The sequence below is a fragment of the Euleptes europaea genome, chromosome 16, assembly GCF_029931775.1.
Source record: "Euleptes europaea isolate rEulEur1 chromosome 16, rEulEur1.hap1, whole genome shotgun sequence".
Classification (NCBI taxonomy): domain Eukaryota; kingdom Metazoa; phylum Chordata; class Lepidosauria; order Squamata; family Sphaerodactylidae; genus Euleptes; species Euleptes europaea.
In genome coordinates, this window is record NC_079327.1 from 952794 (window position 1) to 976618 (window position 23825).

Here is a 23825-nt window from a genome sequence, read left to right on the forward strand (position 1 = left end):
GTTTCATCTCCATACTGTTCTGTGGTATGAACCAGCAGGCTGATGTTTACTGTATCGCTGTGTCTAAAAAAGGACAGCCTGTAGCTTGATGCTAAAGGCAATGGGTGCGCAAAGAGGACAACAGGAGCTCTTTTTGCCCGTGTTCTTATTCCACAACTTCTAGCTTGTGCGAGTTCCATAAAGGCCCCCTTCTCAGTAGCTTGTGGTTTTAAGGGCTAGAAACGCCACGACCCGTGTCTTCCTTCCAGCTTCAGGACCCTCCAGCAGAAGAGCTGCTTAAGTTAGAGGGATGCCTTCATCTTTGCTTAGTGGGATTGCCTGGTTGGAAACATAACATTCTGGAAATTTTGAGGCCCTGAGGGGTGGGGGGGGAAACTAGGATTTTAATTTTTCCTGGAAAATGGAGAAATAAAAACACATGCAGTATCTTTCCTATCAAACCTAAGCCCATTGAACTGCTTTAACAACATAAAAAACGTTATGTGTCACTTAGCATATAAAGTTGTATTAATTGGCATGTTTATAGTATTTAAAAAAGGATAAATGCCTTAGTTTTCTACAAGCAACATTCAAAATATATCCAGTATTAAAGTGAAAGTGTTTTATGCCACTGTGGCACTTTTCACTATTTCCAAAGGGGGGTGGGTGGGGAGAATGCCCACAGACTTCTAGATAGGAGACGGTCCAAAATGCTGAATATCTTCAGTCTGAACATTTCATGAAATGCATGCTGTGTTGGGTTTTTTAGTTTATTTGTAGAACATAGCCCAGCTCGTGGATCTTCTACAAACTAGTTGCACCCAGTACGCGTGTGGCTACAATTAAATGCATTTCGAACGTAGCAAAATGTGGTCAAAATGTGGTTTTCAGTCTTCTTGATTAGTGATGGCTACATTGCGGGAAACAGCGGAGTTGGTGCATCTGGAACAGAGGGTTGGATTCATTGAGTGTCTTCTGCTCAGAGGTGAGGAAGAGGGCCTGACGGAGGGGTTCCTTCCCTTTGACTCCAGGTGTGGGGCTCAATGTGAGTTCCTGCCTGCCTGCTCTGGGGCACTTCTCCCTGTTCAAAACCATGCTGGAGAAATGTGGCTTCTGCAGTATTTCAAGTAACATGGAGAGACCTTTCCCGAGTGTGCACCCCACTGTGCTGGATTAAGTGAGCTCTCACTGAACAAATGTACATGGACAACAACAGCATTTTCTAGCAATCTAAAAATACTGCCAGGAGCCAGCCTTGAACCACTGTAGTAGGCTGTGGCACTCTTATCCCCCCTTACACCTTTTCGGGTGCTGAAGCAGCTGCGTTTGGGGGGTGGGGGAGCTGGCCACGTTGCGGGCATTTTTAAATAGCTTTACAAGGGTGGTGGAGTCAGCAGCACCGGGCTTCTGAAAAGCATATTGGAGAACACTGCAATGGGGCTGAACCCGTATGCTGAGTTGTCCCACAAGCGACTTCATAGAGACTAGAACACTGTTGATTGGGGGAGCCTCTGTTGATGATGGTTCCATCTCTATCCAACCTCTCTCCCCCACCCACCCATGGTTGAGAGGAGTTTAGTAACCAGAATTTTTTGTAGATCTGGTTATACATCAAAGAATTACATTTCTGAAGTCAAGCAAAATGCCATGTGATGAATCCAGTTGGTTAATATATGTAGGTTGTGGGGCCACAGAGGGTGTGGGTGTGTACAAACGTGGCACCTGCCACCACCTTTCTTGGTTTATTTAGTTTTGGCTTTATATACCCGCCAAGTGATGCCCACCAAGTATGTTTAGAAAGTGGGTGGGAGTGCTTGCCCAGAAAGGCTTCTTGACTGGCCACTGGAGATCTGGCTGGGCAGATTAAAATAACATTGTTTTAGTGGCAGCTGCCAATACAACATTGGTTTTAATTCTCCTTCATTCCCAGTGTGTGTTTATTTCTACCCCTCTTCTCTGCACGTCAACTCCTCGCTACGTATGGCTGCAGCCCTGTGACACCCATGTTTGTGGGTGTGCCCACCACCCTGTGTCAATTCCAAAGGTGCCCACGGGCTCAGAAAGGTTGGGGACCCCTGGAGTGTAAAAACAGCAAAAAGCTACAAGCACATTGGTGTTGGATGCACACTAAATTTCAGCAGTGGTTTGTTTATAAGCTAGAATCGTCCTGGGACATCCTCATGGTTTACTATTTGGGGGGGGGGGGAGTTTTTTAAAAACTGCAATTGCGTTCTCGTAGGTTATCCAGGCTGTGTAACCGTGGTCTTGGTATTTTCTTTCCTGACGTTTCGCCAGCAGCTATGGCCGGCATCTTCAGAGGAGTAACACTGAAGGACAGTGTCTCTCAGTGTCAAGTGTGTAGAAAGTCCTACACACTTGACACTGAGAGACACTGTCCTTCAGTGTTACTCCTCTGAAGATGCCGGCCACAGCTGCTGGCGAAACGTCAGGAAAGAAAATACCAAGACCACGGTTACACAGCCCGGATAACCTACGAGAACCAATGAACTCTGACCGTGAAAGCCTTCGACAATATTTTGAATGCAATTGCGTACTTTAACTCAACTGTTTTTGGACGCTGCTGCAACTGTGACCATCTGAAGCAGGTATGCAACTCATCCACTTTAGTTCCTTTCAGAATAGCAGGAAGTGTTTGTCTCGTGCCCGACTAAAACAATAGCAACTCCTCCCATAGTTATTTCTTTGAATTGCTGCAGTGTGTGTTAAGTGCCGTCAAGTCGCTTCAGACTCATGGCAACCCTATGAATGAAAGTCCTCCAAAATGTCCTATCTTTGACAGCCTTGTTCAGATCTTGCAAATTGAAGGCTGTGGCTTGCTTTGAGTCAATCCATCTCTTGTTGGGTCTTCCTCTTTTCCTGCTGCAATATGCAGTCTAAAACTTATGACACAACATTGTGAGAAGGTACACTCAACCTATACTAGATGACGCTGTTGTATTTTATTTATACCAAAGTGCATTGCTGTATTTGGATATTCCTCTACGAAGAAGAGTTGGTTTTTGGACATTCCTCTACGAAGAAGAGTTGGTTTTCTATACCCTGCTTTTCTCTACCTTTAAGGAGTCTCAAAGCAGTGTACAATCCCCTTCCTCTCCCACACCAGGCACCTTGTGAGGTAGGTGGGGCTGAGAGAGTTCGGAGAGAACTGACTGGCCCGAGGCTTCATGTGGAAGAGTGGGGAATCGGACCCGGTTCTCCAGTTTAGAGTGCCATTCTTAACCATTATACCACACTGGCTCAATGAAATCCCCAGCTCTAGGAAAATGTATACATACCACGGCCCATTTGTTTTTCTTTACAAACCATTCAGTCAGCCTGGTTTCTCTGTGGCTGAGATGTCTCTTCAGCTAGCAGGAAGACTTTGATCTTGGCAAAAGTCTGTAAAAACAGCTGCTTGGTTGCCCGGAGAATTGTTAATGGAGGAAGCACGTAGAAGGGAAGGAGGGGTTTAGGAAGCTGACATCAGAGCCTTTGTTTTCTAAAGGAAGAATACTGCAGCCTTACCATCTTATGCTACTCCCAACTTTAATTTTCTGATGAGCTGTGCCTGCCTTGTATTATTATTGATATGTGCTGTCTTCCCTGGGCAGTAAACAACAAGCATACACACCTAAAATGTAAACTCAGTTTCTTTTTTAATGAAAGCCCAGAAAACTAATGTGTGAGTAATAACAAGTTTTTGCTTGTACAAATCTCAAGGTACGCACACTTTGTGACTTTGGGGCATTTCACAGTACAAGAACACCCCCCTTCAGTTCACCAACTAAAGCAGAAACATTTACAATTGTACAAATTAAAAAGCGGCTTTTATTAATACTGTGGATCCAAAAATCTTTTATAGAAAAACACCCTGCTGAGGAGCCTCCTAGAACTTCCTATGGGTTTGGGAGGGGGGAGTGATCTTCCCTTATTCTTCCCTCCTGCAGCAGCCTCCAACTTTACCCAAAATGCTGTGGGGAAGAGGAGACCTCCAGGGATAGCTGGATCTCCCACGGCAGACACACCTTGTGCCCTCAGAATTCTAACCAGGATCCAAGCCATGAGACACTGCTTTTTATTGTGCTCAGGGTAAATGTTTCCCTCAGTAATATTTCTTCTCTCCATTACTTGCCTGTATAGCAAAAGAACGTGCGCCCACCCACCCCCAGCATTAAGGAAGAGTTCAGATCTCTATTGGCTGCCTCTGATAAGGCATGATCCTGAAAAGGTCCGTATAAGGCCTTGGGGTTCAGCGATCCTCAAAGACTCATGGCCACTCATACTTTACTAATGGGAAACTTGGCACCTCAATTAATCGGGCTTCTGGTCCCTATTAATGTTAGCTTCTTACAAAATGTGATAAAAATGCCAAACGTTAAATCTAATGTGCATTTATTCTACCAAAACATAAATACAAACAAGCAGAAAGTTCCTGGTGACATCTTTGAATAGGAAGGTGGGCTTCCCTGGCTGGCTGCGCCGTCCTGTTAGTCACTCTTATCTTCACCCTGGTAATGTCTATATTCTGGCTTCAGCTCCCACGTGTTCTTGTGCGTCCCCTTAACATTGTAGATGCCTATTTCTCTTAAGATTTCTTTCAAGTAGATCTGGAAAATAAAAGGAAGAAAAAGTAGCTTAATATGAAGGTAACAACAGCTGCTTAATGTAATTTTCTTCTGTGACAACAGTGGTGAAGAAATTATGCTTCACATAAATGTTTGGTAGGCATTAAATCCCTTAAAAGAGGATGAAGAAGAGTTGGATTTTATATGCCAACTTGCTCTCCCACTTAAGGAAGACTCAAACCAGCTTACAATCACCTTCCCCTCCCCACAAGACACCCTGTGAGGCAGGTTAGGGCTGAGTGAGCTCCATCAGAGCTGTGACTTGCCCAAGGTCACCCAGCTGGCTTCGTGTGGAGGAGTGGGGAATCAAACCCGGTTCTCCAGATAGAGTGCACTGCTCCAAACCACTGCTCTTAACACTACACCGGGCTGTGGCACGTAGACACATCGTTAAATCTCTAGCTCCTCGCCTGTCCCCTTTAGATGACCAAGCACTTTTCTCTCGGTGAATATATTTCCAGGGCAGCAAATGCTTGTCCGAATCACTTAGATGGTTCTGTTGGTTTTCAACCAGTGTGGCCATTTCAGTGCTTCAGTTATTTTTTCCATAAAGCACCAACCCCAGCAGGGGGCAGCGATACATCATCTAAGGCTCCAGGTAAAGCAACTCCGAGCGCTCCTTGCAGGTAGGACTTTTAGCAAGGAAAGACCTCTGGTGGGAAAGCCCCAGAGAAGGGGAAACTATATATCCAGACTATCCCTCCTGTACCTGGATATCTGATGGTGGTCTCACACGGCAGGAACACTCCTACCTCTAGGGTAGAGTTGGAACCAAATGAAGCGACTGCTACAGGCTTAAGATTTCCATGACAAAATCTTTAAGTACTAATACAGAAGAGTCTACTGTTCCGATTGTTTGAAGCACACCTGATATATCTCACCAGTTTTTCTTTTTTAAAGGCAGAGTTTTGATTGCTTGGGGAAATTTGTAAAAAATCATTTAATTTAAGTGTGTGATGGGGTAGAAGCGGAGATCTTTCCCTTTCTTCCTGCTTTGCTTATCAACGCATAAGAGGACCTGTCCTTTTGTCCCCCAACTGCCAAACCTTTAGGGATCTTTAGAGAGGGTTTTTTGCCAAAAGTCATTTGCAGTGCAATCCTAAATGGTCCGCTGACTTACAAGGGGCATAACTCGTCTTGAACACATGAAGCTGCCTTCTACTAGATCAGACCTTCCTTGGTCCATCAAAGTCAGTCTTGTCTACTCAGGCTGGTAGTGTCTCTCCAGGGCCTCACGTAGGGGTCTTTCACATCGCCTACTCGTCTAGTCCCTTTAACCGGGGATTGAACCTGGGACCTTCTGCATGCTAAGCAGATGCTCTACCACTGAGCCACAGCCTCTTAGGATTGCACTGGTGGAAGGCCGAGCATATAGACTTGCGTCACACACCCCTCCCTTCCTGTTTGCTGACACACTCAATTCAAAGAGTCTGGTGACGCAGATCTCCTTCAGTAAGGCCTGGCAACGTTACTCTTAATAATGCTCTTTATCAGTTTATCTAGACCAGAAATTAGGCTGATGGTTGTGTAAATTTCCTGAGGCTCAGATGCTCAATAGCCATTATTTAAAACAACCTGGTGTTTTCCCTCCTCTTTGCTGGATTCCTGGAAATCAAGGTGTGCATGTGCTAACTAGTGTTGAGTTCTTCAGTCTAGCTGTATGAGACTCTACAGATGTATCAACAAGGACCAAATCGGGGGTGGGGGAGAAGAGACATTACCAATGGAAGGTGTGCACATTCAGAATTTCCAGTATGGTACTGTGAATGCCACAGATGGTTGGGGTCTGTAGGTCTTTCTGCTGCTTTGCCAGGAGTGGGTGTTGAAGCCCTGAAATGGGTTGTCGTCTTCTGGTGCCAGGCAACATTGGCAGAAGCAGAAAGGAATGGCTGATGGCCAGGGGGTGGGAGAGGCAAAGTGAAAAGAACGCTTGCAAGGTGTGGACAGGCATCCAAGCTGGCCTCACGCGTGGAACTCCTGGCTCTGCAGCTCAGCCTGTCATCCGCTGCATTAATTACCCCTGACTCAATTATCCCGCTGATTAAACAATTAATGCTTGTATAATAACCCTAGCCATTATTCTTGGCAGTAAACCTGAAACATCTAACAAAGGAAGAAAAGAAGGATGTTTTGGAAAATGAGCCCAAAACCACCTAACACCAAGCTGTTTCCAAACTGGCTCTAGAGCCCCTTCAGGGGAGGTAGAGCATCTGCTTGGCAGGCAGAAGGTCCCAGGTTTAATCTCCAGCGTCTCCAGTTAAAGGGACTAGGCAAGTAGGTAATTTGAAAACCCCCAGCCTGAGACCCTGGAGAGCAGCTGCCGGTCTGAGTAGACAATACTGACCTCTAGCAGCTCCCTGACCTCCACCAGATGCCGCTCACCTGGATCCAAGATTTATGGCAGGCTCCTCGGGCTGGCCTGAAGTGCGGAGGTGAGCCAGCACTGAACATGAAGCCAATAAAAAGACAATACCTCCCCCCAAGACACGGGGCCCGATTTCAGGCCATTTCTGCTTGACTGTTTCATGTGCTAGGGATGCAACAACCTTGTGTACACTCACTCAGGCTGAGAGAACATGAACATATTCACACACCCCAAAACTGCAGCCCCCAAAGGTTCCTCCTCGTGAGCAGCCCAGCGCTGCCGTCCTCGATAATACATTTGGTGACACTCTTCGGCAGCAGACTCAGCTGAGCAGTCAAGAACAAAAAGCTCATCAGAAGTGGTCCGTGAGGACTATTCACAAAGCCTATGCGAAGGTAACCAACTCCTCTGTTGAGCTGCCAAATTTACAAGCTAATTACTACTAATGTCTGGTAATCAACAGACAGCCAAAGTGTTTTGAAAAAGAATAAGAATATTAAACTGGGCGGAGGTGGGGGTGGAGAAGCACATTCAGAATAACTGAAATGGGAAAGAAGGTGTTTATTTTAACTAACAGAATGCTGCAAATGCTTGGAAAACTGGCCAAGAAGAAGCTCCTACTACTAAGGCCGACTTCTCCATATCAGGTTGAAAGAACTTGCCCTCAGAACACGACACCAGGCCCTAGAAGAGTCACAGCTACACGCAACACTAGAGAGCATATAAAGCCAGTGCTTTACCATCTGCACTGGCTCCAACTGGAGTATCGGATCAGGTTCAAGGTGCTGGTTTTGACCTTTAAAGCCTTACATGGTCTGGGACCCTTGTATCTTCAGGACCGCCTCTCCTGGTATTACCCCCCCCCCCAGAAGGGCCCTAAGATGGTCTGATGAAAATTTACTGGTGGTCCCTGGCCCTAAGAGCGTGCGGCTGCCCTCGACAAGAGCCAGGGCTTTTTTGGTCTGGGCTCTGGCCTGGTGGAACGCTCTGCCTGGTAACATCAGGGCCCTGCGGGATCTGAAAGTTCTCAGCAGGGCCTGCAAGCCAGAGGTTTTCCACCAGGCCTACAATTGAGGACAGCCGCTTAGAACAGCTTATATTATTTATACCATCTTACTGGCCACCCCTTCTCCCTCCCTGAGTGGGAACTATATAATGTGAACTATATAATGTGTCAGCAGTGTGATGCTGTAACTAAAAAGGCAAATGCAGTCTTGGGCTGCATCAACAGAAGTATAGTGTCCAGATCACGCGAAGTGATGGTATCGCTTTACTCTGCTCTGGTTAGACCTCAACTAGAGTACTGTGTTCAGTTTTGGGCACCACAATTTAAGAAAGATGTAGACAAGCTGGAACATGTCCAGAGAAGGGCAACAAAGATGGTGAGGGGTCTGGAGACCAAGTCCTATGAGGAAAGGTTGAAGGAGCTGGGTATGTTTAGCCTGGAGAGGAGAAAACTGAGAGGGGATATGATAACCATGTTCAAGTACTTGAAGGGCTGTCATACAGAGGAGAGTGCCGAGTTGTTTTCTGTTGCCCCAGAAGGTTGGACCAGAACCAACGGGTTGAAATTAAATCAAAAGAGTTTCTGTCTAGACATTAGGAAGAATTTTCTAACAGTTAGAGTGGTTACTCAGTGGAACAGGCTTCCTTGGGAGGTGGTAAGCTCTCCTTCCCTGGAGGCTTTTAAGAAGAGGTTAGATGGCCATCTGTCAGCAATGCTGATTCCGTGACCTTAGGCAGATGATGAGAGGGAGGGCATCTTGGCCATCTTCTGGTCACTAGGGGTGTGGAGGGGGGAGGTAGTTGTGAATTTCCTGCATTGTGCAGGGGGTTGGACTTGATGGCCCTGGTGGTCCCTTCCAATTCTATGATTCTATTCTATGAAGGGTTGTCACCTGCACGGTCCCTACAGTTTTTTAGATTTGGTGCACCATCACGTTAGGTTTTAGAATTTTATTGTTGGTTTTATTATAGATATAGATATATATATTGGTTGTTGTATTTTAAAATGATGTTACCCGTCCTGCGCCAGCTTGCTGGGGAGGGCGGGTTATAAGTCTAAAAAATAAAATAAAATATCCAAGCAACCCCATTCCCTGGCCAGCCGAAGAAGGGGCTCCTCATCCAAAGGGCTGAGCCTCCAATTCCAACGAAGACATCTTAATGTCGGTTATTCACACTTCAGCTGGGTTTCAAGGGTCCCACGGCTCCCTTAAGTGGTAGAGAAAGTCGGCATATAAAAACCAACTCTTTCTTCTTGTCTTCCAGCCTGACTCACTTCTGCTATCAGAACCAGGGCAGTAGGGGAAAGAAACTGAAGCAAGAGTCCTCAGAGAAGGAATGGGAGGGAGAGAATAAGCCCCTAATTTCAGTGCCAGAGGGCAAACATGGCTGCCCCCACATCTCACACGTGGCCTTCTGTTAGGCTATGAAACTGACTGCTGGTAGCGCAGGTCACTGTACAGTTTAGTAATTCTGTGGGATCTGAAGCTTAGGTTGGAGGACATCCCCACTCAGTTTCTGGCCTTTTTTTCTTCTTTTGCACTGGAAAGGGGTGGTGGTCATCGTCACCTAACTAAGGCCCTAGGAAATGGAGCCTTGTTTACTTACCGTGACGGCTCCTTCTGTTCTGGGTTGAAGGGCATCTTTTCAATCATGGGTATTACCATCACGTGCCCAGGGAGGCAGGACCAAAACTTTTTTAACTTCCTGTCTCCCTGGACGGGAAGCCCAGTTTTCGTACTTGCCAAGCTGATGAGACAGGTAAGTGCATACAAAAGACAACAATAAACACTACTTTATCAAAAAACTACGAACTCCTATATAACGATAACATGGAAAGTACAACAAGAAGGTCCCTTAAACAGATTTTGGAATTGATGGCGGACATAGGGAGCATCCAGTACCGCAAATTTAAAGTGTCCAAACCCCAAATTCTTAAACACTCGATGAACAAGAGCAAGCTGAGTCTTGGATCCTAATGGGCGGGCAAGATGCCCTTCAACCCAGAACAGAAGGAGCTGTCACGGTAAGTAAACAAGGCTCTGTTCTCAGTTCTGGGTGAAGGGCATCTTGTCAATCATGGGATATCCAAGAGCTGGATGACTGGGTGGGATTAGGACTTATCCAAGACCTGCTGCAGGACCCTTCTACCAAAGGCTGCGTCAGCAGAAGCCATGGAATCAATTTTGTAATGTTTTATGAATGTAGAGGCCATAGACCAGGTGGCTGCCCTACAAATTTCGTCTAGTGAGGCTTGCCTATTGAAAGCTGCGGATGTGGCCACACTGCGCACAGAATGTGCGGTGATGCCTGAAGGAGGAGAAATTTTACTGGCCCTATATGCTTCGATAATGCATTGTCTTACTGCTGTACTGATTGCAGAACTAGACATTTCGCTACCTTTGGAGGGACTAGTTAAGGAAATAAATAGAGCATCTGATTTCCTGATAGGGGCAGTACGTTTGAGGTACACCTTCAATAATCTCCTCATATCCAGGTGGTGCCACTCTTTCTCTTTGGAGTGAGTGGGGTTCGGACAAAATGACAGTAAGTGAATTTCCTGTGATCGGTGGAAGATGGAATTCACTTTGGGAATGAAGGTGGGGTCTGGTCTAAGGACCACCTTGTCCCTATGAAATATACAGAAACCTTCGTTGGAGGAAAGTGCACTCAGCTCAGACACACGACGAGCTGAAGTCACTGCTGTGAGGAAGATGGTCTTAAGTCTCAGCATCCTTAAAGGAATCTCGCTGATTGGTTCGAAGGGGGGCCGAGTTAAAGCCGTTAGAACCACATTTAGCCGCCAGGTAGGAAAACGGTGAACTACCGGAGGGTTAGTCTGACCCACACCCTTGAGAAAAGTTATGATGTGGGGATGTCTGGACAGTGGTAAGCCCTCTTCCACAGACCACGGTGGACATGGCTGCCACCTGCCTGTGCAGGGTGGAAACCTTAAGGCCCATCTGCACGCCTTCGTGCAGGAAATCCAGGATGGCAGGGATACCCGGAGAGAGTGGGTCGAAGTGCTTGCGCCTACACCATAGTACAAAAGCTCGCCAGGAGGAGTTATAAATTCTCCTGGTGGACGGCTTTCTGGCCTCTAGCATGGTATCCACTACCGCTGCCGTGTAACCTTCCTCTAAGAGGGACCTCCTCTCAATTTCCACGCGGTTAAGCGAAGCCATTGAGGGTCTGGGTGGAACAATGGGCCCTGATTGAGAAGGTTCGGGATGTTTGGCAGTTCCCATGGTGGTTGAACCGACAGTTCTCTCAGACTGGGGAACCATGGCCTCCTTGGCCACATGGGGGCAATGAGGATTACTGTTGCTTCCTCTTTCTTGATCTTTCTTATCACTCTCGGTATGATAGGGATTGGAGGAAAGGCGAACAGAACCTCCTTTGGCCATGGAGCCATGAGAGCATCCATGTCCTCGCTTCTGGATGAAAGTAACGGGTTATGAACCTGGGAAGTAGGTGGTTGCTCGCCAAAGCAAACACGTCTATCTTGGGTTGGCCAAACCTCTCCACTACCTGTTGGAAAACTGATCTGTTGAGGGACCACTCGCCCTCGTCCAGCATCTGACGGCTCAACCAGTTGGCTTGAAGGTTGAGTACACCACTCACGTGTTCTGAGTGACAGCAGGTTCGACTCGGCCCATGAGAAAATGATCTCTGCCTCCTGATGGAGCTTGGAGGATCTCGACCCCCCCCCTGCTTGTTGAGATATGCCCTGGCCGATATGTTGTCTGTTCGGACCAAGACATGTCTGCGTCGAAGGACGCTTCCGAAGTGCTCTAGGGCCAGTCGAATCGCTCTTAGCTCTAACAGATTTATGTGTAGTTTTCTTTCTCCCAGGGACCAGATTCCCTGGGTTATTCAGTTCTGACATGTGGCCCCCCATCCGTCTAGGCTTGCATCTGTGTAAATTTGTATCTGGTCCCCTAGTACAAAGTGCATCCCCTTGTTGAGGTTGCTGGTCTTGCTCCACCAAAGGAGGGAGCATCAGAAAGCTAGAGGAAGAAGGATTGACTTGTCTCTGCTTTGAGTAATGAGAGTCTGGTAAGGTTGTAACAGACTCTGGAGAGGCCTGGAATGAAACCTGGCCCACGGAACCAAGCTGATGCATGCTATCATCTTCCCTAGCAGCTTGGCTAATGTCATGAGCCTGCCCTGAGTGGAGCTGATGGCGGTTTGAACCATGTACTGAATCTTGGTGATTTTGTTCTGAGGAAGAATTACCCGGTTCCTGTGGGTGTCCAGGATGACTCCCAGGTGTTCCAACCTCTGTGTCGGGGTCAGATGACTTTTCCCCATGTTCACGAGGAAGCCATGTTTGGTAAGGATGTGTACCACTCTGGATGTATGGGAGATGGCCTCCTCTCTGGACTTCGAGCAGATTAAAAGATCGTCCAGATAAGGAAACACTGTAATCCCCTCTTGACATAGTAGTGCCACCAACGTCACCAGAATTTTGGTGAATACACGTGGGGCGGACCCAAGTCCGAAGGGAAGTGCCCTGAACTGGTAGTGTTCCCTGTTGTAGCAGAATCTGAGAAACCTCTGGTGGGAGGTGTGTATGGGAACATGTAGGTACGCCTCCTTCAGGTCTAAGGAGGTTAGAAACTGATCTATTTGGAGGGCCTCCAGAATGGAACGGAGCGTTTCCATACAAAATTTCCTGTACCTGACCTTTCTGTTGAGATGTTTCAGGTCTAAAATAGCTCTCCAGTCCCCATTTTTCTTGGGGACTATAAAGAAGATGGAATATACTTTTTTGCCCCGTTCCATCTGAGGGACTGGTTCTATGGCCCGAATTTGTTGAAGGTGTAAAATTGCCTATAATGTTCTTTGGTGTTTTTCTATTCGAATTGACCTTGGGGAATTTATGAATTTGTCTCTGGGAATGCTGGTGAATTCTATGAGGTATCCCGATGAGATGACCTGAGACACCCAGGCATCCGTGTAAGAGCGCTCCCACGTTTGGTGAAACTGTAGGAGCCTGCCCCCTACTTCTAGGGACATGGCTTCACTGCTTGAGGTTTTTGGTGAATTTGTCACCTCTGTTGGCTGAGAAGTGCTGTTGTCCCTGTTGGGGATAAAAAAATCTGCCAACCCCTCTACGAAAGGATCCCCTACTACTGTTACTCCAGGAACCCCGGTGCTGGTCCGGCCTAAAAGGAGCCAGAGTGTGGGAGGATCTGAAATTGGGAAAGGAGGAAGAGGTCTTCCCATCCTTCTTGTAAGATTTGGGCAGAACCTTCTTCTTATCTTTATTCTCTATGAGAATCTTTTCTAGCCTCTCCCTGAAGAGCTTTCCCCCGGTATAGGGATAAGACATGGTCAAGGTCTTTGTTTTAATTTCATTCTGCCAGGGGCGAATCCAAAGTGCGTGGCACGGGCAGCGAAGGACATGGCGTCCAGTGAGGCGTCTGCCATAAAGGCCGAGGCCTTGAGAAGTCTGTTAAGTCCTTCAGACAGTTTACGGTTGTCCCCTATGTAAAGTTGGATAATTTTCCTGAGCCACACAATGGAGGCCCGTGCCATAAGAGAGGTTGCTGCAGAGGCCTGAATGGCCAGGACAGAAGCCTCATGTACTTTTTTGGAGAGGACCTTCATCTTTCTGTCAATTGGGTCCCTTATAGTCCCCATTCCATCCTCAGAAGGAAGGTCCGGAGAGTGAACAGCCGCTACAGGAGCGTCTATAAGGGGTAGCTGAAATAAGGACATGGCCTGAGGGACCATAGTGTATATCTTCTTAATGCTAGCAGGGAACTGCCTGTTAGCGAGAGGCTTGTCAAACTCTGTCTGCACCTGAGTTTCAAAAAACTCAGGAAAAGGAATTTCCCAAATACGTGGCTTAGTACTAAAAGAGAATTCCTTGGTCCCCTTTTTTCTGGATTTGGGTTTAGCCTCATTAGAAGTGTCTGGGTCTTCATTGAGGTCCAGGACTATGAGAGCCTTATTTAATAGACTCTGGAAATCCTCAGCCAGAAAGAGACGAGGATGCTGCTCTTCCAGCAAGATTGGGCAGTCTTCGTCAGAATCAAATTCCCCTTCTTCTCTGCTTTCTGTGTCAGAGGCTACTGATAGGTAGTCCTCCATAGGTTGTCTGGATTGCAGAGAAGGCTGGGCTTTTAAGGCCGCCTTTGTACGCCACTGAGCCCCAGGGCGGATTTCCTGATCCCTCGGTTCCTGGTGAGGAGGGGGAATAGAGATTGACTGACTTGGGACGTTTCCCTGGATGATGGGGGCAAGGGAATTTCTAAAGGCGTCCATCATTTGGGCCTGTTTGTCCAACACCCCATTAACCAAATCGAGCATTTCCTGCCTGGTAACAGGAACCTCGGGCTCCGCTAGAAATACGTTACCCCCATGCAGGGAATCGGTCACAACCGAGGCTCCGTCCTTCCCGGGACTCCTTGAGGCCGCAGCTGCAACGGGCGCCATTTCGCGGACTTCGTTCCGCTTCGCGCCATTTTGAGGCGGCTCCTCAGAGCGCACCTTTTTTGAAGCTGTCGGCCCCTCTGCACCGCGAGTGGTGGAGCCGCTGCTCCGACCGCTGGCGTTTTCCTTGCGCCGTTTTCCTGTCGAGGCGAAGAGGGCAGAGTCGCGGACCACTTTGGACAAAAGGTCCGAATCCGAATCTCTCCTGCCATCCGCCATCTTGCCCAACGGGGCGAAGTGGGGGCAGAGAGATGAGGTAAATTAGGAGGGGAGACGGAGGAAAGGGAACGCACACGGCCGAAACCGGCAAACAGAAAGGGAGGGTAGAGACGAATGGACTCAGGAAAAAACGGACACAAACAAAGGGAAGGGAAATAGCCTTCAAAAATTCGGAGTTCGCTAACGACGCTGCCACCCTAACCAAGGTAGGACGGAAACTGTCCTTCCCGCCCAGGGAGACAGGAAGTTGAAAAAGTTTTGGTCCTGCCTCCCTGGGCATGTGATGGTAAGACCCATGATTGACAAGATGCCCTTCACCCAGAACTGAGAATGTCCTCTGGGAGGCCAAAACCAGAAAAGCTCCCGTCTGCCCATCCTGAAAACCATCGCTAGGCGGGGACCCAGAATCCCCTTCACAGTGTGACTGAAGCCGATAATTCACAACGTTCTTTGTAAATGTTAGCTTAACATTTACAACACCATCAGACGTATTTGTTTGAATTTAGGGAAATGTTCTTCCGCTCTTTTGCTTTTAGAAGTGAGCTTGGTGAATTGTGACTGCCTTGTTCCTTTGCTCGGCTTTTGAAAAGACGAGTCTCTAAAGTCAATGACAACAAGATTACATTCACAAGAACATTTCTGTCACAATTGCATTTTGGAAAAATACAGATTTTTAAATAGAATGGAAATGCTTAATGAGCTATAAGGATCAGAAAGCACTTTGGGGAGATGTGGAGTTCATAAGCACTCAAGCTCTGAAGATTGCTTCTCAAAACTGGTAGAGAAAGTAAACACAGCTGAGGCACCATCACAGCCAGTGATGAGGATACGATGAATAAAATACCCACTGGCATGCGGGCTGGTGGTTCTGCAGACCACTTCCAGAGAGAGGGAGGCTTGAAGAACATCTAAGGCCAGGTCTGAACCGTCTCCTCCTTCCCAGTCACAGCGGCTACACCACACCAAACTGTCCCCAGGCCTCATATTAAGGGGCTTTTCACTTGCTCATGGTGCTGAGAACTAGGGCTGTGGAAAAAAAAATTCGGTATAGTTCGGATTCGGCCGAATTCAGCCCGTCTGGATTCGAAATATGCCAAAGTCCAAACTCCCCCGCTTCGGGTCCATGCAATTCGGCGCGAATTCAAAGTTCAGGAAAAAAATCCGGCCGAATAAAGCCATTAAAAACACAACCGCGCAATTCCGCGGCTCCGGGGGGGGGCATTTTGGGGGGTAGAGGGCCCACACTTTCAGTGGAGCTTCAAAGGACCCTTCTTGCAAGACCCCCCAAGTTTTGTAAAGATTGGGCCAGGGGGGGGCTGAGATATGGGCCCCAAAAGGGATCCCCCCACCCTTAATGTGCATCTTTGAGCAGAGCTTGCCGCCCACGCACAAAGCTCCCAGCCCTGACAAACAGCTGAGCTGCGGGGAGCAAGGGCGGGGCAGGTGCGAAGAAGTTTGCAAAGCAACACAACTGCAAAGCAACACGTTTGCAACCATGCAAAGCAACACCTGACACCTGGGAGTTTGCAAACCATGGAAATGACAGAGGCAGCTAGCTATGCATAATGGGCAGGGCAGGTGCGAAGAAGTTTGCAAAGCAACACAACTGCAAAGCAACACAACTGCAAAGCAACATGTTTGCAACCATGCAAAGCAACACCTGACACTTGGGAGTTTGCAAACCATGGAAAGGGACAGAGACAGCTAGCTATGCATAATGAGCAGGAGGGGGTGGAATTTCCCCTTTTGCATCGGACTCCAGTCGGGACCAGGAAAATGCATTCTTTAAGTCACCATTTGAAAACCAGTTTTGAGCAAGCATCAAAATAGACCTAACCGATCTTATGAATGAGGGAAAACCTGAGGACACACAACTGAAGCCTCCTCTCAAACCAGGGGGAGAGAGACTCGAGGGGGCACACACACCCCAGGCAGAACAGGCGAAAGCCCCCTTTGGCTTCCCCCCCCCACAGAAACTGCTCCCTCCCCACACACACAGGAGAAAAATTATAGATTAAAGCCCCCAAAGGGGTCTTACTGTGGCTGTCTTCTGTTCCATCAGGAGGGGCTGGGAGGACTGGGTAATCCAATACAATTCTATTTAAGCACGGGAGGTTTTGCCTTGGATTTGCCGCTCTGGAGATGCATACAGGATCGGGTGATCCATTCATCCCAATAGGGAAAAGGGGAAAGCCCGTATCTCGGGACCCCCTGACCCAATGTTTACAAAACTTGGGGGGTCTCTTAAGAAGGTTCGTCTGAAGCTATGCTGAATGTTTGGGGGCTGCACCCCCTGCAGCCACGGAAAGAGAAAAGGGGGGAGCCCATATTTCTGCCCCCACTGAACCCATCTTTACAAAACTTGGGGGGTCTCTTAAGAAGGCTCGTCTGAAGCTATGCTGAAAGTTTGGGGGCTGCACCCCCCTGCAGCCACAGAAATGGAAAAGGGGGAGGGAAAAGGAGTGGAGCCCATATCTCGGGACCCCCTGACCCAATGTTTACAAAACTTGGAGGGTCTCTTAAGAAGGCTCGTCTGAAGCTCCACTGAAAGTTTGGGGTCTCTACCCCCAAAAATGCGCCCCCTGCAGCCATGGAAAGGAGCGAATGTGCACACTCACCCCCCCCCCCACGAGGATTTCTCTCTCTTTCTCTCCCCGGCCGGGCAGCGCAGCAGCTGATTCCTCCAGTACTCAATCCTGACTGATTGGCCAGAAGAAGACCCAACTTGGCCACCGATTGGCCGGGGGAGAATGCTGCTTACTGACGGTTATGCTGCTGCGTCCCGAATTTGCCGAATTTATTCGTGAACTCCCGAACTCGCTGAATTCGGCTCCCTCGTTTTCCCGCCATTTTTGAGTTCGGTTCGTCCAGAACTAAAAACCGCCGAATCAGGGGAAATTTGGCTGTTTTTCGGTTCGGGCCGAACCGAATCGACAGCCCTACCGAGAACACTTTTTAGTCCAGAAATGCATTGCTTGTGAACACCACTAATGTGAGGCAGGCGAAGACAACACATTTAAAACAGAGGGCACGTGCTGGCCCCAATGAGCAGATACCAAAATCCACTTAACGGTGACTGGTGAAGAGTCCAAAGGAGACTGTGGGGAGAGATCAACAATCCCTCTGCAGTGATGGGAGCGCCTCAAGGCCCGACCCTTCTTCTTCCAGGAAAAGCTTTCTTAATTGGCACTTGGTTAACTGGATGGCGGGTCTTACTAGCCCACCCGGGACCTGCAGCCTGTGCCCCTGCCACCCGCTCAGTGAACACGGGGCAGCAGCATGGGGACCGGTCAGCAAAGCTGATTCTGAGAACTTAGAAAGATCATGAGAGCAGGAAGGGTTGCGTCAGTGTTTGGCTCTCGTGTCCCTTTCTTACATGCCCAGTGAAATGCCAGTTGCCACTCTGGGGTCAGGAAGGTATTTTCCTCCAGGCCAGATTGGCCCAGGGATCCTGGAGGTTTTTTGCCTTTCTCTGGGCATAGAGCAGGGGTCACTCAGGGACTGGTGGGTGGGTGGGGAGAAGTAGTTGTGAATTTCCTGTGTTGTGCAGGTGGTTGGACTAGATGATCGCAGAGGTCCCTTCCATCTCTATGTTTCTACGTGGCTGACTCCTTGGTGCCAGCAGACCGGTTGCACCGTCCAGAGGCAGCAGTGAAGCCGGCTGCAGGTCTCAGGCCTGGTTGCTGCCTGCTTGACACTGCAGGGTAAAACACTTTCTGACCCATCATTATCTGGTTAACTGGCCACCTCCAGTCCCGGTGGGCAGCAAAGCTTTACGCTGTATTAGTACTTCTCTGCAAACTGTCTTGCACACACAATCGGAGACACGGGCTACACTTGCTGCCATGGAGACGGTGAAAGCAGGAGTGGCGGCGCGCCAGGGAAGAAAGCAGGAGTGTAGAACGGGGGGGGGGGGGATTAGGCAGAGAGTGTTTTTTCTCCAGTGTGGTGTAGTGGCTGGAGTGTCAGACTAGGATCTGGGAGGGCCAGGTTCGAATCCCCACTCCGCCATGGGAGCTCGCTGAGTAACCTTGGCCCCAGTCACACACTCAGCCTAACCTACCTCACAGGGTTGTTGTGAGGCTACAATGGAGGAGAGTTGTTGGCTTTGGCGATGATGGCTGCCAGGTGTGGAACTCCCTGCCCCAGGATGTGGTGATGGCTGCCAACTTGGATGTTCTTGGAGGAGAGGGATATCTGTGGCTACTAGTCAAAATGGATAGTAGTCACGATGCATACATATTCTCTCCTAGTATCAGAGGAGAATGCCGAATATATTAGGTGTCGTGGAGCACAGACAGGATGCTGCTGCTGCAGTCGTCTTGTTTGTGGGATTCCTAGAGGCACCTGGTTGGCCACTGTGGGAACAGACTGCTGGACTGAGTCCGATCCAGCAGGGCCTTTCTTATGTTCTTATGAGAAGTATGTAAGCCCCCTTGGATTGCCATTGGGGAGAAAGGTGGGGTATAAATGAAATAAATAAAGTAAATAAATTCCTTTACTGAGGGACATGGCAGAAGGGCAGGCCAGTCAAGAGGAGGTTGCCCTTGAGCCAGAGTGGGGGGTAGGGGTTAAGAGCGATGGACTCTAATCTGGTGAACCGGGTTGGGTTCCCCACTCCTCCACATGAAGCCTGCTGGGTGACCTTGGGCCAGTCACAGTTCTCTCCGAACTCTCTCAGCCCCACCTGCCTCACAGGGTGCCTGTTGTGGGGAGGGGAAGGAGATTGTAGGTTGCTTTGAGACTCCTTAATGGTAGAGAAAGTGGGATATAAAAACCAACTTTTCTTCTACTGTAACAGGCAACATGTGGGTCTGCGGTTTGGAAAACATTAGCGCAAAAATGAAACAACCATGATGTCTACGGGAACACACTGAGGTGACCACACTGATAGCTGCCCATTTGCATAGGCTTTCCATTTCTTTACAGTCCAATAGGAAACATTGGTTTTGTTCTTTAAAACCCTACATGTTTTTTCACACATCACCTACTCGCCCAGTCCCTTTAACTGGAGATGCTGGGGATTGAACCTGGGACCTTCTGCATGTCAAGCAGATGCTCAACCACTGAGCCACAGCCTCTCCCCTGCTCCGGGGCCCCCTCTGCCTGCCATTCACTTCCCCAGCCCCTCGGAGGCCTCCTCCAATGCATTAAGTGTTATTTTAATACAGGTTGAGTATCCCTTATCCAAATATTCGATAACCGGACTGACCCAGAAACTGGACTTTTTGAGCCGGCATGCAGACAGTACTCACAGGCCCTCAGCAGTACGTCAACTTGCTTTCTGGTGGTTCAATGTACACAGAATTATTTTTAAAATATTGTTTAAAATTACATTCAGGCTATGTGCATAAAGTGTATGTAAAACATAAATGAATTTCATGTTTAGACTTCGCCTCCATCCCCAAGATATCTCATTATGTACATGCAAATATTCCAAAACGCGGAAAGATCTGAAATATGGACCACTTCCGGTCCCAAGCAGGCTGGATAACGGATACTCAACCTGTATGCTGTTTTAATCCATTTTTACTATCTAAGATTTGTTTTAATATTGTATTACAAATTGCCTTAGGGACCCTGGTGGTCAAAAGGGTGGTTGAGATAAGTAAATATAGCCAGCATGAGTGACCAAGTTAAAAGATAATAGTTCTACAGAAACGGAAGGGAAGATTTTGGAGATAGCAAATATATTTGCTTTCTCATAGATGTGACTGGTGATCTGCCTGGTATTTCACAGAAACAGTTACTTAATTTTAGTAATATTATGCAGGAATTTTATGAATTGTTTATTTCTAATTCTTTATGTGCCTGTCCTATTTTACCCACCCATCCTCTAATAAGCTCCAGGCAGCATACAATGTTGTCGTCCCCCCCCCCACCCGCCTACACTTTATCATTACAACAACCCTGTGAGGGAGGTTAGGGTTGAGAGAGAGAGAGACAGACCGAAGATCACCCAGGGAGCTTTATGGCTGAGCAAGGATCCAAACCCAAGTCTCCCAGACCACAGGCCTCCTTCTCTCACCACCGTACTACACTGACTCTCGTGCATTTATTTAAACCTCTAAGTATACATAGAGAAAACAATACACAATGCCTTGCAAGGTGGAAGAACGTGAGAAAGAAGAGTAATAAATGACACAAAACTGGAAAACTGGGAAATGGAGGGAGATGCATTGTTTCGAATTAGGAGAAGAAGGACTGATGTGGAAAGAGTCTGTCTTGTTATTTTTCAGACCATATCAGAGGCAGAGCACAACTAGTTGGAGGAGATATTTATGAACCCCTTCCAGAAAGGGAGCCTGGCATCTGGCCTCTTCTCAGCTACCTCTGATCTCCCCCTGCTTGACATTTCCCGTCTGCTTCAACACCTCCAGCCAGCCCATAGTTGGCAGGATTTAATTTTTGTCTGCATTCCTAGGAATCCAAATCCTGCAAAAAAATTCTCCACGTATAAAACATGAAGAACACGCAGTCTTTAATAGGCCAGAGACTGGGATACATGGCGTTGAAGGAAAGTGAATGTCTTGAGGATGAGTCTGGTATTTTTTTTAAAAAATTAATTTATTCTGTTTGCCCTTTTCACAAACATTCGCCCTCCCACACTCAATTTGAATCGCCGTCCTCCATTTCCTCCCACGCCAGTTCTCAGCTTTGACATTTTTAAACCGTTTCTACTTCTACTACATTTTTAAACCGTTTCTACTTCTGTAAAGAAATACTAATGAAGGGTCACAAAAGGTGATGGGTGGTGGGAAAAGGGGTATTTTAATAGATTTAATAATGATACTTTTAATTTTATTAGTGAATATATATGGATACTCCTGGTTTTTCTTAGTTACTTTGGTTATTATATTATGTTGTTGTTGTTGTTGTAACAATTGTTATTTTTGGTTCTTGTAGGTTATCCGGGCTGTGTAACCGTGGTCTTGGAATTTTCTTTCCTGACGTTTTGCCAGCAACTGTGGCAGGCATCTTCAGAGTAGTGTTACTACTCTGAAGATGCCTGCCACAGTTGCTGGCGAAACGTCAGGAAAGAAAATTCCAAGACCACGGTTACACAGCCCGGATAACCTACAAGAACCAATGAACTCTGACCGTGAAAGCCTTCGACAATTGTTATTTTTCTTTTCTTTTTTTATTTTATTTTCTTTTTATGTTATAAAAAATTTAATTAAAAAAAAAGAAATACTAATGCAATTAATGCAAGACGTGGAGACACTAAAAGATCGGACATCCAGCTTCTTTATAGACATTGCAGGAGCATGAAGCGAGGATGGGGGCTGCTTCACAGGAGATAATAGGGCCCAACTGCAGAGGTGCAATAAATATATCCATAACTGTCATTTTTCCAGAGCAAGAGCCAGAGTCCAGTAGCACCTTAAAGACCAACAACATTTCTGGCAGGGTAGGAGTGTTTGTGAGCCACAGCTCACTTCTTCAGATCTGAGCTGTGACCCACGAAAGCTCATGCCCTGCCAAAAATTAGTCTTTAAGGTGCTGCTGGACTCTTGCTCTTTTCTGTCACTTAATCCAATATTCTTACTCTTTAGATTATGAATTCATAATATAGCTCGCCTAATCAACCTGTACATGTAGCTCTTCTATTAACAAACTGAAATTATAATTTTCCTCTTTTTAACAGATCTTTATATTTCCTGCACTGTACGTCTCATCTGAAACTACTGAAATAGATGGTTGACGTCCCTCCGTTTTATCGAAATTTTACATTTTGAGTTCTTTAAGAACCCTTCGAGAAGTATGCCATCCGGACCCAAAGACTTATTATTTTTTAATCCACTCATCAGTCCTGTAACTTCATAAACTGACTCACTTTGAGTCAGTTTTTCACACACCCTTCTTGAAAACAGCAGTTCCAGCATAGGTATCTGCCTCACACGTGCCAAGGGGAAAACAGATTCTAGGTAGAAGAGATGTTATCTCAACAGAGCTAATTTTTTCATGTAAACTGGACCCCCCCACTGACTTGCATGGGGAATGCAAGCCAAATCTGGGAGCTTCACGTGCACACTGGAATTCCCATGCCAAAAAAAGACTTCTGAATAAGGATTATAAAATCATAGAGTTGGAAGGGACCACAAGGGTCATCTAGTCCAACCCCCTGCACAATGCAGGAAAATCACGGCTACCTCCCCCACACACCCCCAGTGACTTCATGCCCAGAAGATGGCCAAAAAAATACACCCTCCAGGATCCCTGGCCAATCTGTCCTGGAGGAAAATTGCTTGTTGCCTTTTTCCCCTCTGATTCTGAAATTTTAATCTAAACTGTGAAGGAACTACAAGGATTACTACTGAATCTTCCTTAAGACTGTCTTCTATCACTCCACTTATTTCACAATTTCCTGTTTGTTCTCATAATTATCATTTAATTTACCTGCTGTCTGGTAAAGATAAAGCTGTTACTCTATCTGTAGTTTATTACTTAACAGCTGCCTTGAAGATATGCCGAAAGTTACCACCAAGATACGCCTAAATGCTTATCTGTATAAAGGGACCGGAACTACTGAATCAACATAACAACCTATCAAGCCAAGCCCTAACAATTTTTTCTAATTCGATACAAGCGCCATATGTCTCTTCTTGTACTGTTATTTTGAATACCTAAAGTGTGGAGACTTACCTTGTTAAGTCCAAGGGCTTGAAGTTCATATAACAACCAGACAGGCCAATACAAAGAAACCACTTTACATGTAAATGTTAAACACTAAAAGCTGCACGCTTCCCTAATCTGCCCATAATACTTAACATGTACGTAACTATTATTTAAAATACATATATTTTAGGACAATAAATCCCCTGATTTACATAAGTGGCTTGATAAAGTTAAAGGAACCTAAGCTTTAATTAAGTTGACATATTATAACAATGAGAAAAATACGGAAGAACTGGATGCTCGCTGGGATCTAACAATTTCAAGGATGGAAAAAACACTCCAGTGTGTAAATCGCAGAGAGGGAGTGATGTAATAATCATGTGGATTTTAGATAAATAGATAGAGTATTGCTTGGTTCACTGTTATGGGAATTTTAGTTATATTAGCAGCACTGTTTTAGTTTCTTTTCAATAATTTGTAATATGAGTATTTCAGTAATGTTGTATTTCCATTTTCTTTTATTGTTATATTCTCATTTTCTCTTAATTTTTTTAATACATGTATTTTGA

General features: G+C 46.8%; 1 protein-coding gene across 1 annotated transcript in view; it reads right to left on the bottom strand.

Annotated features, from left to right (window-relative positions):
- Nucleotides 1–4449: 4449 nt before the first annotated feature.
- Nucleotides 4450–23825, bottom strand: part of GTF2F2 (general transcription factor IIF subunit 2) — a 71353-nt gene continuing 51977 nt past the window's right edge. The window contains exon 9 of the mRNA XM_056861767.1: nucleotides 4450–4586. Coding sequence (XP_056717745.1) covers nucleotides 4467–4586 — 120 coding nt within the window. The 3' untranslated portion in view covers nucleotides 4450–4466. The remainder of the gene's footprint in view (nucleotides 4587–23825) is intronic.